This window comes from Podarcis cretensis (assembly GCF_951804945.1).
Source record: "Podarcis cretensis genome assembly, chromosome: 8".
NCBI classification, from domain to species: domain Eukaryota; kingdom Metazoa; phylum Chordata; class Lepidosauria; order Squamata; family Lacertidae; genus Podarcis; species Podarcis cretensis.
Window position 1 is genome coordinate 90340224 of NC_137177.1, and position 13958 is coordinate 90354181.

General features: G+C 48.6%; 1 protein-coding gene across 3 annotated transcripts in view; it reads left to right on the forward strand.

The window, feature by feature from the left end:
• Positions 1–13958, forward strand: part of ADD2 (adducin 2) — an 82119-nt gene that overhangs the window by 60175 nt on the left and 7986 nt on the right. For 2 of the 3 annotated variants that reach the window (XM_079987476.1, XM_079987478.1), the window contains 8 exons: positions 233–376; positions 866–964; positions 5279–5455; positions 6225–6476; positions 7602–7721; positions 8130–8219; positions 10395–10551; positions 11639–11755. In XM_079987476.1, the coding sequence (XP_079843602.1) occupies positions 233–376; positions 866–964; positions 5279–5455; positions 6225–6476; positions 7602–7721; positions 8130–8219; positions 10395–10551; positions 11639–11755 (1156 nt within the window). Of the gene's footprint in view, positions 1–232; positions 377–865; positions 965–5278; positions 5456–6224; positions 6477–7601; positions 7722–8129; positions 8220–10394; positions 10552–11638; positions 11756–12643; positions 12877–13958 lie in introns of those variants that run through there. The other variant, XM_079987477.1, reaches the window with a different exon arrangement.

Consider the following 13958-nt stretch of genomic DNA (forward strand, 5'->3'; position numbering starts at 1 on the left):
GCTTTTGCCTGGCTGGAAGGTGCCCTTGCACTAGGATGCCTCTCACTTGCCTGGAAGAGGGGATGGAGAAATCTCTGACTCTGGCATGCCTGGGATGTGACCTACGGTGCAAAGGTCAGGCCCACCTCTGTTGCCCATCCAAGGCACAGTCTAGATGCGTTGATGGAAAGACAAGGGATGGCTCTACCTGCTCATCTTTGCCTCTCTGTCTCTGCTCTCTCTTCCTTTCCAGGTGTCTGCCATGAAGCACGGCCTCTTGCCCATTTCCCACGATGCACTGCTGGCAGGGAACATGGTGTACTTTGACTTCAATGGGGAGATGGAGGAAGAAGCAGACAGAATCGAGTTGCAGAAGTGTCTAGGACCCACCTGCAAGGTGAGGGTTGAGAGGTAGTATTCAGGCTTCAGTGTCCTCTGGCACTGTGGCACATCAAACAGCCTTTTGGGATTGTCCACACTGCTTGTTTCGTGCCCAGAAAGCCCAGGTGCAAGAGGGTTTGTGCTTGCCCCATGCATTCCAGGCAGGGGTCCAAGTGGTTTTCTGTCTGTTTGCCTCACGACTTTCCCCAGGAAAACCTGCTCTTTAACACTGAACCAGAGGAAGCGTCAATTCACAGAAAACCTGGCTGATGTTTGCTCTGATTCAATGGTAAAGTGCCAGTTTCCCTGGTGGGGGCAGGGGGGACGGTGGGACATGCGGAACTGTGGAGGAGCTGGCATTTGGGATCTAGACCTCTGAAGTAGGGCTTAGCCAGACTTTTTGAATTCCTCGGGCAAGAGGCAGTGTGAAAAATTATACAGAATTGAGAAGCACTTATGGCTTTCCCCATTTTTACTGACCCTTTCTCCTTCCTTCTCTTGGCAGGTTCTAGTGTTGCGGAATCATGGTGTGGTGGCCTTGGGAGACACGGTGGAAGAAGCCTTCTACAAGATCTTCCATTTGCAGGCTGCCTGTGAAGTGCAGGTGAGCAGCAGAGCACACACCCCCTCCCTCCCACCCACCCACCCACCCACCCCTTCTTTTAGTCACCAGGCACGTTTTATCTAATCATATAATTATAGGGTTGGAAGGGACTCAAATGGTCATCTACTCCAACTGCTTGACAGCATTAGAGACACCATTATTATTTCAATTTGTGTACCGTAGATTCTGGCGTATTAGGTGACTGGGCGTATTAGACGACCCCCCAAAATTGGCAGCTTCAATTTGGGGGTTCGTCTTATAAGCCCAGTCGTCTAATACACTGGGCAGCTCCACGCCGGGAGAAAGCCACCCGGCGCAGAGCAGAGCTTGCCGCCCCTGCTGCTGCTTCCACGCCTCCCATACCTGGCGTATAAGACGACCCCTGACTTTTTAACCTTTCACTATGCTCTGAAAGCCGGGATTGACGTTCCACCCCCACCCTGCTTAGGTGGCGAGCCAATTTGGGCTTGCCCGCAGAGGCTGATGGACCCTGATAGATTCTGCCAAGCCTTGTGGGACCTTGCTCCCCCTGGCGACTCATTGCCTGAGCTTGTTGAGGGCTGGAATACCCAGCTCCTGGCAGCCATCAATGAGATCGCACCTAAGCGCCCTCTGCGACCCCGCAGAAATCGGGCTCCCTGGTTTACTGAGGAGCTCCGGAAAATGAAGCGGGACCTCAGACGGCTAGAGCGAGTATGGCGGGGTGCCCGTGACAGAGCTTCAAGAACATCTTATAGGGTTTTTATGAAAACCTACGAGATGGCAGTGAAGGCCGCCAAGAAGTCCTACTTCTCGGCCTCCATTGCATCCGCTAGCTCTCACCCGGCGCAATTATTTAGTATAATTCAGTCTTTAACGTCCCTCGAAGGACAGCCAAATTTAAATAACAATTTGACACACAGCTGTGAGGCATTTGCAAGCTTTTTTGCGGAGAAGGTCCTGTTGCTCCGCCATGACCTCCCTGCCAATTTGGATACAATAAAGGAACTGGAGGCCCCTCGACTGTCCTCAGGTCCAGTATTGGACCACTTTGACCGGATATCCCCAGCCAATGTGGACAGACTCCTCCGAGCTGGAAAGCCCACCACCTGTCCTCTCGACCCGTGCCCGTCCTGGCTGATTAGAGCGTGTCCAGACGAGATGCGGACCCCCCTGGGGGATACCATCAATTTGTCCCTTGGCACCGGGACATTCCCAGGGGAACTGAATGAGGCAGTGGTGCGCCCGCTCTTAAAGAAAACATCATTAGATCCCTTAGATCTATCCAATTACCACCCGGTTTCGAATCTTCCATTCCTGGGTAAAGTGATTGAGAGAGCGGTTACTGAACAGCTTGGTAGGTTTCTGGATGAAACATCGGCTCTGGATCCATTCCAGTCCGGCTTCCGCACTGGTCATGGGACCGAGACGGCTCTGGTCGCCCTAACAGATGATCTCTGCAGGCAGCTGGATCGAGGCAGGTCGGGGCTGCTGATTCTATTAGACCTGTCAGCAGCCTTCGACATGGTCGATCACGAACTCCTGGACCACCGCCTTGCCGACGTTGGGATTCAGGGCACAGTCCTTCAATGGCTGCGCTCGTTCCTCTCTGGTTGGGGACAGAGGGTGGTGCTTGGGGGGGAATTATCATCCCGCCACTCCATGGTGTGTGGAGTGCCCCAGGGTGGGGAGGGCGGGATATAAATAAAATTTATTATTATTATTAACCTCTTTTCTGGGGTTAAGTTGTCTTATACGCCGGAATCTACTGTATGTCCTTTCCCCACGTGTCCAAAGAAGCCACAGTAACAACACAGGAGCAAAAAATGCACATCAGGGCATCCTCACTCGTCAGTCTAATGCCAGTTCATTTAAGTTCACAAGGTGGCACCAACCCAGATAATTCATTCTGAGAATACTCATGTGACAGTATTTTAAAATCATTCTAAAGTAAGCAATAGCCATTGATATTGATAGTTTGTATCAGTTACTATTGATAGTATATATGTTAGTGCATGTTGGTTGGCATCCCCATGTCTTGGAAACAATGGAAGAGGACGCCTTTGGGGGTGAAGTCCAACTGTTGGAAGGTTGCAGCACCTGCCCCCTCCCTTTCTCCAAGCTGGTTCCTGCTAAGATCTGCAAAAAAATTTAAAAGTTGCATCCATTTTCTTGCTTTGCATAATTTAATAATAATAATAATAAAATTTTATTTATATCCCACCCTACCCAGCCAAAGCCGGGCACAGAGCGGCTAACAGCAGTAAAATAATACAGCATTCTAAAATCAATTCATTATAAAATCAGTTCAAATCAAATTGATGGCAACCATTAGGCTAGAGTTCTGTGAAGAATTACCAAAAGAAGGGGTCAGGCTGTGCCTTAGCTAAAGGCCTGGTGGAACAAATCTGTCTTGCAGACCCTGCAGAAAGATGTCAAGTCCCGCAGGGCCCTAGTCTCTTGTGACAGAGCGTTCCACCAGATCAGGGCCACAGCCGAAAAAGCCCTGGCTCTGGTTGAGGCCAGCCTAACCTCTCTGTGGCCCGGGACCTCCAAGGTGTTTTTTTTTTTTGAAGACCGTAAGGTCCTCCGTGGGACATACCAGGAGAGGCGGTCCCGTAGGTACGAGGGTCCTAGGCCGTATAGGGCTTAAAGGTTTAAACCAGCACCTTAAACCTGACCCTGTACTCCACCGGGAGCCAGTGCAGCTGGTATAGCACCGAGTGAATGTGATCTCGCAGGGAGGACCCCGTAAGGAGTCTCACCGCAGCATTCTGCACCCGCTGGAGTTTCTGGGTTAGTCTCAAGGGCAGCCCCACGTAGAGCGAGTTACAATAATCCAGTCTGGAGGTGACCGTCGCGTGGATCACAGTGGTTAGGTCAGGGCGAGAGAGGTAAGGAGCCAACTGCTTAGCTTGGCAGAGATGAAAAAATGCCACCTTTGTTATAGCTGCAATCTGCGCCTCCATGGAAAGGGTGGTGTCAAAGATTACACCCAAACTCTTAATGGATGGTGCTGGCACTAATTGTGCCCCCGCAAGAGATGGGAGTTGCCCCCCCAATCTCATATCGTCCCGACCCAGCCAAAGGACCTCTGTCTTCAAAGGATTTAACTTCAACCGGCTCCCACGTAACCATCCAGCCACAGCTTCCAAGCATCTGGTCAGTGTGTCTGGGGCTGAGTCAGGATGGCCATCCATCAACAGATAGAGTTGGGTGTCATCAGCATACTGATGGCAGCCCAGCCCAAAACTCCGGACAAGCTGGGTGAGGGGGCGTAGAAAGATATTGAAAAGCATCAGGGAGAGTATCGCACCTGATTTATTTGGTAATGTTTTTTGTTTTGGGGGGGGCGTGGGTGGCGCTGTGAGTAAAACCTCAGTGCCTAGGACTTGCCGATCGTATGGTCGGTGGTTTGAATCCCCGCGGCGGGGTGAGCTCCCGTCGTTCGGTCCCAGCTCCTGCCCACCTAGCAGTTCAAAAACACTCTTAAGTGCAAGTAGATAAATAGGGACCGCTTTATAGCGGGAAGGTAAATGGCGTTTCCGTGTTCTGCGCTGGTGCTGGCTCACCAGCTGCAGCTTCGTAACGCTGGCCACGTGACCTGGAAGTGTCTTCGGACGGTGCCGGCTCACGGCCTCTAGAGCGAGGTGAGCGCGCAACCCTAGAGTCCGGCAAGACTGGCCCGTACGGGCAGGGGTACCTTTACCTTTACTTTTACTTTTTTGCATAAGCAGAAAGTTAAAGAATAGAACGTCAAGCTTCATAATCCATAAACTAATCAATTGTATTATTATTTACACAGGTGGGCTTCATCAGCTATTTCCTCTTCTGGGGCTTTAAAAATGTTATCCCCAAAAGGCAACAGTCTTCCCCAGCCCTCTTCTCTGTCTTTCTGGCTCTGCCCACCCTTGTCAGGAACTAATAAGCTCTGCAACCCCAGGCAGGGTGGGGATGGCGGGAGGCAGGTTGGACTTCCTGCAATTCCTGCCTTTGATGCTCAGTGCCATTGTCTGCCCCTCTGAGCATCAGCCTACTTCTTCAGCTGGAAAAAACTAGGTCAGCCATGTGCCAAGGCCCAGCGCATGAGCGCCGTCTGCAGGTGGAAGGGTGGCAATGCATGGGCTTCTTCCACACTTCCTTGATGACCAAAGGATGCTACTGTCTTGCCCCCCTCCCTGCACCCTTGGGCTCCTGCTGGGGCTGCAACAAATTGGCCCCCAACTGGTTCTCCCCTGCACTTTTTGATCTCCAGATATTCTCTTGGCGCTCAGCTATTTTGCTTGGACACCACATGTGGATAAATGGCCTCTCTTGTGGTTTGCATCTTTCCAGGTCTCCGCCTTGTCCAGTGCTGGCGGAGCAGAGAATCTGATAGTCCTGGAGCGAGAGAAGCACCGGCCCCATGACGTTGGCTCTGTCCGATGGGCCGGCAGCACCTTTGGACCCATGCAGAAGAGCCGGCTGGGAGAGCACGAGTTTGAGGCTCTGATGAGGATGCTCGACAACCTGGTGCGTTTGCAAGCGCAGATGCCACAGCGCCCATTTTCCTGGACATGTGTCCCATCCTCACTTTCTCTGTCTAGTGCAGGGGAGCCTCTTCCCACCTGAGGAATGCGTTTCCTTCTGGGGAGCCTTCTGGGACCCACATGCCAGCGGTGGGTGGGGCCAGAGGCAAAAATGGGCAGAGCAATTGATGCAGATGTTACCTTGGAACAGTCTTCTTCTTTGACGATCACTCGGAGCCGAGTAAGATGGTCTTCCATAAACATGGTTTTAACAATGAGTCCGTAAGCAGGCTGGCTTTGACACCCCCAGACTCCAGGGCAAAAGCACTCCAGGAGAGGGCAAAGCAAAGAAGGCACAGCAAGGGGTGTGGTGGGAAGAAACCCAAGGGCCACATAGAGTGACTTGAGGGCCACTGAGGTTCCCCACCCTGTTGTCTAACAATGGATGGTTACCATTTTATAACTTCAAGCTGAACATTTGCAAGCTGCCAGATCCCATTAATTAACCCATAAACCAGAACTGCTATCAGTTGACACTTGGTAGATGTTACTGATAGGAAATGTGGTAATCTCTAAGTAAAAATACAAATGTTTTTCATGCATGCTAACAGCCACCAGGACCAGAAACTTGGGGTGGGTTTGGGGGATTGAAAATCCTGCTCTACATCAGCAGGTAGTTTCTGTGCAGAAGGCAAGTGGCCTCACAGCTTAAGCTTTTGCCTCTGGGTCAGCATGCAGGGGAGCCTTCAGGGAACCCTCTTTGTCCTTCCTAGGGCTACCGGACCGGCTACGCCTACCGCTATCCATTTGTCCAGGAGAAGACCAAGCACAAGAGTGAGGTGGAGATCCCAGCCACGGTCACAGCCTTTGTGTTTGAGGAGGACGTAGCGCCCGTCTCAACTCTCCGGCAGCATGCCCAGAAGCAGCAGAAGGAGAAGACCCGCTGGCTGAACACACCTAACACTTATCTGCGGGTGAATGTGGCCGAGGAAAGCCAAGGCAGCGCCAGCAGAACCAAAACCACTGTAAGGAGAACACCATTCGCTGCCTCTTGTCCCTGCGAAATGTTCCACATAAGGGAAGTGGCCACCATTTTCCACGCTGAAAGAAAGGCAGGGCCCTCTTCCCCCATCCAATTGGCTACAGCAGAAATTTAGGGGACAGTTAGTTGGTTGGTTGGTTGGTTGGTTGGTTGGTTGGTTGACATCTGTCTCAGGAGACAGTGGAGGAGTGCACCTTTGGAGAGTTACAGCGCCTACAGTTCCATTGTTTAACTGTGCTGGGTGAAAATGGACTTTCTTTTCTCTGTTCTGAATTCAGCTTCACTATTTCACTATTTCACTATTCAGCTGCACTATTTTATAAACTTCTGTCATACTCACCTTTTCCCTACACTAAAAAATCCCCAATACTGCAACTTTTCTTCACAGGGGAGTCAGTCAACCCCCTTGATAATTTTGGTTGCCCTTTCCTGAGTCCCATTATTTGTGTGACAAACTTCTCTCCTCTTGCGCTGAGGCTACTCCTCCAGGTCCGTCCGTTCCCCCACCCCCAGAAGCAGCCACTGGCTGGTATAGGAGGATGAAACGTATTCACCGTGGGGGAGAGTTTAAAGATTCGAAAAGCTGTTTTAATTCAGTCAGGCCATTTAACTCATTTCAAGAAAAATTCTGCCTTGGACTATTCAGAAAATCAGAGGACATACGTTTCTGTTTTCAGTGACAATCAGGAAATAGGTAATAAGAGTTGTGACCTTCAGTAGTGGCAGATTATACCGTTCATGAGGACTAGTCACATGACAGCAGGGCCCACACAGTGAGGTGAGCGAGAGAAGATGGGGGTCACAATGATCTGAAAAGCTCTTCTTGCTGAATTAGGAACCTGAATGTCTGTAGCCTTACATATCTGGGCTCTTTCTCAGTGTGGATGCAAAAGCTGACTCGTCAGTTTGAATTCAGAAGCCCCAAAGCCCATCCTGCCTCTCAGCTTTGCAGATCATTTGCAGAATTGGAAGGGACCCCAAGGATCATCCAGTCCAACCCCTTGCAATGCCAGAATCACAGCTAAGGAACCCCTCTGTGCCCTTTCTCCACCCTTAAGAGACCTCCCTTTGACCTTACAATTTGCCCTTGACTTTTCATGCTGCCCAGTGGATGAAAGCAGACGAGGTGGAGAAAACCAGCAGTGGAACACCGATCCGAATTGAAAACCCAAACCAATTTGTGCCTCTCTACACAGACCCACAAGAAGTTCTGGAAATGAGGAATAAGGTACAGCCACCTCCTTCCCATTTGCTCTTTAGACACTTTCCATCTCTGTTGGTACCGTCTCCGTTGCTATGGCATCCCCAAAATAATCCTGGGAATTGTGTATTGGGGAAGAATCCCCGCAGCCTCTCTCCCTAGCAGAAATATAATGGGGAGAGCTGGTGTAATGCAGTGTAGAGTCACAGAATTGTAGGGTTGGAAGTCACCTCGTCCAAGCCCCTGCAATGCGCTGAACTAGGTCAGAACTCCAGCCAGGTATCCCATTAGTGCTGGTAACAGGGAGCCTGGTCCTGATCCACAGCCCCTGATGGCACCAAGAAACTTTGCGTGTTGCTTTCTCTTCTTCAGGGGCATTGCTGCAATCCCACAGACCACAAACTTTCTCCTCTTTTCCTTCATTTCCACTTGCAGATTAGAGAACAAAACCGCCAGGACGTGAAATCGGCCGGACCCCAGTCCCAGTTGCTCGCCAGCGTGATAGCAGAGAAAAGCAGGAGCCCGGTACTTGTCATTCAGGGAGCCTCCCAGTGTAAAAACCCGCAGGGAATGTCCTGGAATAGAATCATAGCATCACTGAATTGTAAAGTTGGGAGGATCATCCAGCCACCCCCACCCCAATGGCTGTCGACTGGCTCCAGTGCCATAAGCGTCACTGGGATGGAGACTCCAAATCAGGCACCATTTCTCTACCACATTGATCTCACCAGGCTGTTATGAGGACAGGCATATTTTACTTATTTATTCTATAGACATCTGGGGGGCGGGCATTCAACGCAGTGCTAAGCAGATCTCTCTGTTTGTGCAAGCATTCCTGCTTGCCTGGTGCAACTATCGGGCCTCTTCACCACCACCACCTCCCTGCAGTTCTGGGGTGTCTCCGGACCCCCAAAGAGCCAATTGTCCGTGCATGGAGGAGGATAGCAGGAGGAAGTCCAGTTGCACTAGCGGAAGTCCTTCATGGGCTCCTTGGCTGAATCCCAGCACTTAGACCACTTAAGCTCGTTTCAAATAATAGAGGGGTGGGGCTTTCCTGATCTCACTGGGAATTAAATTTCACCCTCAAGAATTTAGCACTGAAAAGTGTAGGAATGGATTTAGGCAGTAGGAGAGGATCCTTGCTCACATTTATGAATCTGCAGAGTACCATCCTTTGCAGCATTCAACTTGGAAGCTAAGACAAGGTTGATTTAATTTTCTACAGACAAGAATCCAGGATGCTTTAAGGCAGATGGGATTTTCCCTGGTATTACTACTTTTCTCTCCCTTAAAAATGACCATCACACACATTGTTTGGTGAAGAAGTGAAAGTAGTATTTGCTTACCTAACCTAGGTCTTGAAGCAGCAGTTTACAGTAGCAAAATGAAGGCAGATTTATAACTACTAAGTTACAAAAGTAGAAAATCTAAGTTCAAAATGTTGTCTGAGTAGTCAGCTTGGAGGCATGAAGGAGAGAGAGAGATGCTCAGGCAGGAAGGAAGGATGTAGTGTTTCAGCTTCCTGCCAAGGCAAACAAAGGAAGAGATGTCACAGAGTTATCTCTAGCAAATTTAACAGGAAAGCTCTGTGAACCTCAGCCTCTTCATGTGCTTATCTGACAAAATACTGTATGAGTTTGACTGTAATAATGTCCCACAAAAGGCCCCTCACTATTACTATTACTATTACTATTACTATATTACTATTACTATTACTATTTGCAAACGTTTTTGACATTTTTTAAAAAACCAGTTACAAACCATAAAGTGTTGTCTCCCAGGACAAATACATGTACAAATGTTAAGTCTTCTATTATCCATATGGCATCAAAACAGATTTGGAAAATCTTTTACATTCCATGTTAAGCTCACATCCACAGGATGTACTTCAGTCTAGAGCATTAAGATAATTTCTCCATAGCGGCTGCTATGACTGAGGGGGAAGGGAGATTACTGTACTGTTGTTAATAAACAATATAAATTGAGACCATACAGAGTCAAATGCAACTCTCCTGGCTGATCCTTTTATCACCCTCCAATGGTGAGTTAAGCGTTCCATAAATGCTATAATGATGGATGACATTGAAAGATATTGGGTCCAGAAATCTTTAAGCAACATGGAAGGATGTGCCTTTAAGCATAAGGGCAAGAGAGTACAGTGAGGTCTGGAAAGGCATAGGGGCATCCAGGGCCATCTTACAATGACCTTTAAAGAGGCGTCCTGCCATTTAGCCAAAATGTTTTGCAGGGGAAGTTTAGACCATCATCAATGTCCCACCTTTTTCATGGCCCAGGACTCAAGATGGCTTGCACAAATTAAAGCACAGGTAAAATTTTAAAAAATGCTGAAGACATTGTTAAAAAGTAATTAAACTCCAATAGAATTTAAACAATGTAAAAAGACAAATCTATTAAAATACAAATAATAAAAACAGGATGGTGCTATTAAAAGCCCTTCCCTTCCCTCTCGGTATAAACTGGTATTCACCTGCCGGCAGGAGGACCACGAGGAGGGAGCCAGTCTAGCTTCACTAGGAAGGGAGTTCCAAAGGCTGGGAGCAGCCGCTGAGAAAGGGTGGGATCGAAGCATGATAGGATTGATCCGTGGGCCCAGAACACCTTTCTGCTTTCCGGCCTCCATGGTTCTGCCTGCAGGCTCCCCCCCCCCCATAGTTACCTCTTTCTTGTCTCCCAATGCAGTCTACAGAGAGTCACTTGGCAGACGGAGAAATGAAGGATGTATCCCACAACGAGGTTCCTCCGGAGCCAGAGCCACCAAACCCTTTCAGTCAGCTGACAGACCAGGAGCTGGAGGAGTACAAGAAGGAAGTGGAAAGAAAGAAACTGGGTCTCGATGGTAAATATCATGGTTCAGGAGCACAGGGGCTGGTTGCTGCTGAGAACTAGAAACTTGAGTGGGCTGAAAGACCACAGCACTTGCTTTGGTATTAGCAACTAACGACACTTGATAAAATAGGGGCCACCTAAACACTCTGGGGAGATGAATGCTGTGTCATCAGCTGAGAGGGACAAGAAAGAAGCATTTGTTGGGAAGGATGGGATATGGATGGTTCCAAGGAATTTGTAGGTGGTGTGCTAGAGACACAGGGATGGGGGAGAATTTTATGTTTTCCACATTTATTTTTTACCACGTGAGTCGTTTATTTCCTATAGAATCCCATCTCACAGACATAGCAGCACAGACTTGGAGGGGACCCAGAGATGACATCTAAACCAACCCCCCCCCCCCCATCCTATAACAGGACTCTCCTGCTCACAGTCCAAAATCCACTGCCTTGCTCTGACCCTGGAGAGAGAGAATTATGTATTATAATACCTATCCTATTATATAGTCATCACAGAGTGAAAAATAGCTCATCCCTAGGGCAGTGGCTTCCAACTCTTTTCAAAGCCACCGCTCCCGTGGTTCCATAAACTCATCCCCTAGTGGCAGGAAGTTCCACAGGACTGGACTGATGGCACTAAAGGCTCAGTTACTTGCTGTTGTCAAAGGAGCCTTACCAACTCCAGGAACTATCAATGCTCCTGCAGTGACTGAGCTGGGATCTAGGGCCTCAGAATCCCTGAGATACCCTGGACCTAAGATGTTCAGGGCTTTGTAAGTTAATACAAGGACCTCAAACCCAGCTCGGTAGTAGGTGAGCCACCTGAAATGTTGCCTTGGCTGCATAGGATTTTGGACCCCTGTGCTGATGACCACAGCCCCCAGCAAGCTGTGACGCCTCCCTTTGAACCCCCTGTCCTGGGGGGTTGAAAGACCTCCTTCTCCTTGCAAAGGAGCAAGGTGGACACCTGGCAGTCGCCTTCAGCTCTGTGTCCGAAACAGTTTAGAAACAGTGAGATGGGGGGGTTTGCTCCATCCTTGTGGACATCCAGGCATCCTGAGACATGCTTTCTTCCATTGTATTCCCATCTCCTCCCAGGTGAGAAAGACACAAGCCTGGAGGAAGAGGTGACGGCCCCTTTGGAGTCGACTGCAGACCCCACAGTCCAGAGCCCAGCCAAGCCTCCGTTAAAAAGCCCGCCCAAGACTTCAGAAGGTAAGGGAAGCCTTTGCAGCGCTCTGTCAAGCACCTGCTTCTTCACACCATGAAAGGTTAGGCTTTGGAACTCACAGCAACAAGATGAGCTGGATTAGATGCTTTTAATAGGATTGGAGAAATGGGGGTGGCTAAAAACACTGAAAGGCAGCAGCAGCCAGGCTAGCTCATCCCACAAAAACCGCTTAGAACAGTACCTATACCTTTTGCTTCATACCTGAGTCTAGGAGATATGAGACTTGCTTCTTTTTTGTTTCTTTATAATGGAATTTCAGCCGGGGGTCCCTGCTAACTGGGCCTGGTACATCTGTTTCCTCTGCTCTAATTTCTGGCAAATGCTTGGGTGAACAAGAGAGTCTTAAAAGATTTCCAGATGATGTCTTATCGAGGGGTGGGGTGCAACTCCTGAAGGCTGGGCGGCACAGCGGAAAAGGTCCACCCACTGGTGCCTGTAAGATAACAAGATGTGCAGCAGCAGCTAGCTAATTCTAGCAGCTACTGGCAGGGGGAGAATTAAGGCCTGCCTTCCCTCCTTGCCCTGCTCTGGTGGACCCTCCTTCCTTGGGTGGCCACCTGCCAGGGATTCTTTTGCTGTAATTCCTGCATGGCAGGGGGTTGGACTAGATGACCCCTGGGGAACCTTCCACTCTACAATTCTGTGATGCTGTGAAATCTTACCTTCCCCAGGATGTGATGCCCCGCCCTATTCAAGGGTGTAGTGGAAGTGTGGTCCTGATCCGAGAGGGGCATGGTTTCTTGTGACTATTAGGGGGATGTAGTGTTGTTGCTTCCCCCTCCCCTGCATTGTCTCATTTGTGCCTCGTTGTGTTTGGTGTGCTTGTCTCCACACTGTCTCCTTTCTCTTTCCATGTGTTGCTCTCATCAAAGGAGTTCCCTCTGATTCTGAATACTTGTCACTTTAGTAAGTATAGAGAGGCTGTTTTCTCAATTTTCAGCTGCTCCCGGGGGGAGGGACGGGGTCTCAATCCAGCCTCCATTTCAGCATCTCAGGGCTGAGCAACCCTTTCATTTTTGGAGCTGCAAACGTGTGTAAAACATGGACTCAGTTGCATGATGCCAAGAGGGCCCACAGGGCAGTGGCAGGCCATCTGCTTTGCAAGCAGAGTTTCAGGATCTGTCCCCAAAAGCTCCAGTTAAACAGAGTCTTGGCATGGTTAGGAAAAGCCTCCACCAGAATCTCTGTCTAGAGAGGGGCAGCCAAACTGCTGGCTGGGGTTCCCTTTAAATTTCTTTTAACTCATTTCAAAACAGCTGCTCTGGTTGCCACTTCGATCCTGGGCCCCATTTAAGCTGCTTACATTAGTGTTTAAAGCCCTAAATGTCTCCCCCTTTTTTTTTAATAATATTTATTCAAATTTTAAAAATTACAAAGAGAAAAAAAAGAAGAAAAAAAAGAAAAAATAAAAAGACAGAAAAAATATAGAAAAAATACAAACAGTTGAAAGAAAAAAAGAAAAAGAAAAACAGATCAAACCTTTACATCACTTGCTTTCATTCACTTAGTTCCTTGACCTCCTCACACCTCCCATTTTTGTATTCTAATTCAGTTAGATATTCCAGCAAATCCTTTCCTTTGTTTTTATCTTATTAATTTATCTTAATATATTGTGATTTTACATTCTCTTCTTTCACCAGTTCATTTTTACTTAATCCTTTATATCTTTTCTGCTAAAACCACATAATTCTATTCCAACATCTTTCTAACATTCCTTAATTTTACAATATTTCTGAAGATAAACTTTAAATTTTTTCCAATCTTCTTCCCCCGACTCTTCTCCTTGGTCTCGGATTCTGCCAGTCATCTCAGCCAGTTCCATGTAGTCCAAAAAGCCCTAAATGTCTCAGACCCCAGATAACTGAAAGACGACTTCCTTCCCTACAGTTCCCCTTGGGTGCTGTGATAGGCAGAGGGGCGCCTCCTGGTAGCTTGTCTGCCCTCGGAGGCTTGGTGTGCTGGTGGCCCAGGAGGAGAGGGCTTTCTTTGTGGTGGCCCCCAGAGGTGTGTCTGGCACCATCATTTAACAGTTGCCCAAGAATGTTGAAGAAGCACCTCTTTATTCTGGCTTCTGACAAACTTGAGGTGTAAGTTTTTAGGACCCACCATTGCTTTGTGATTGTAAGTTGTTTGGAACAGTTTTTAATATTAAGGTTTCAATGTTGTAACCCACCCTGGGACCTTAGA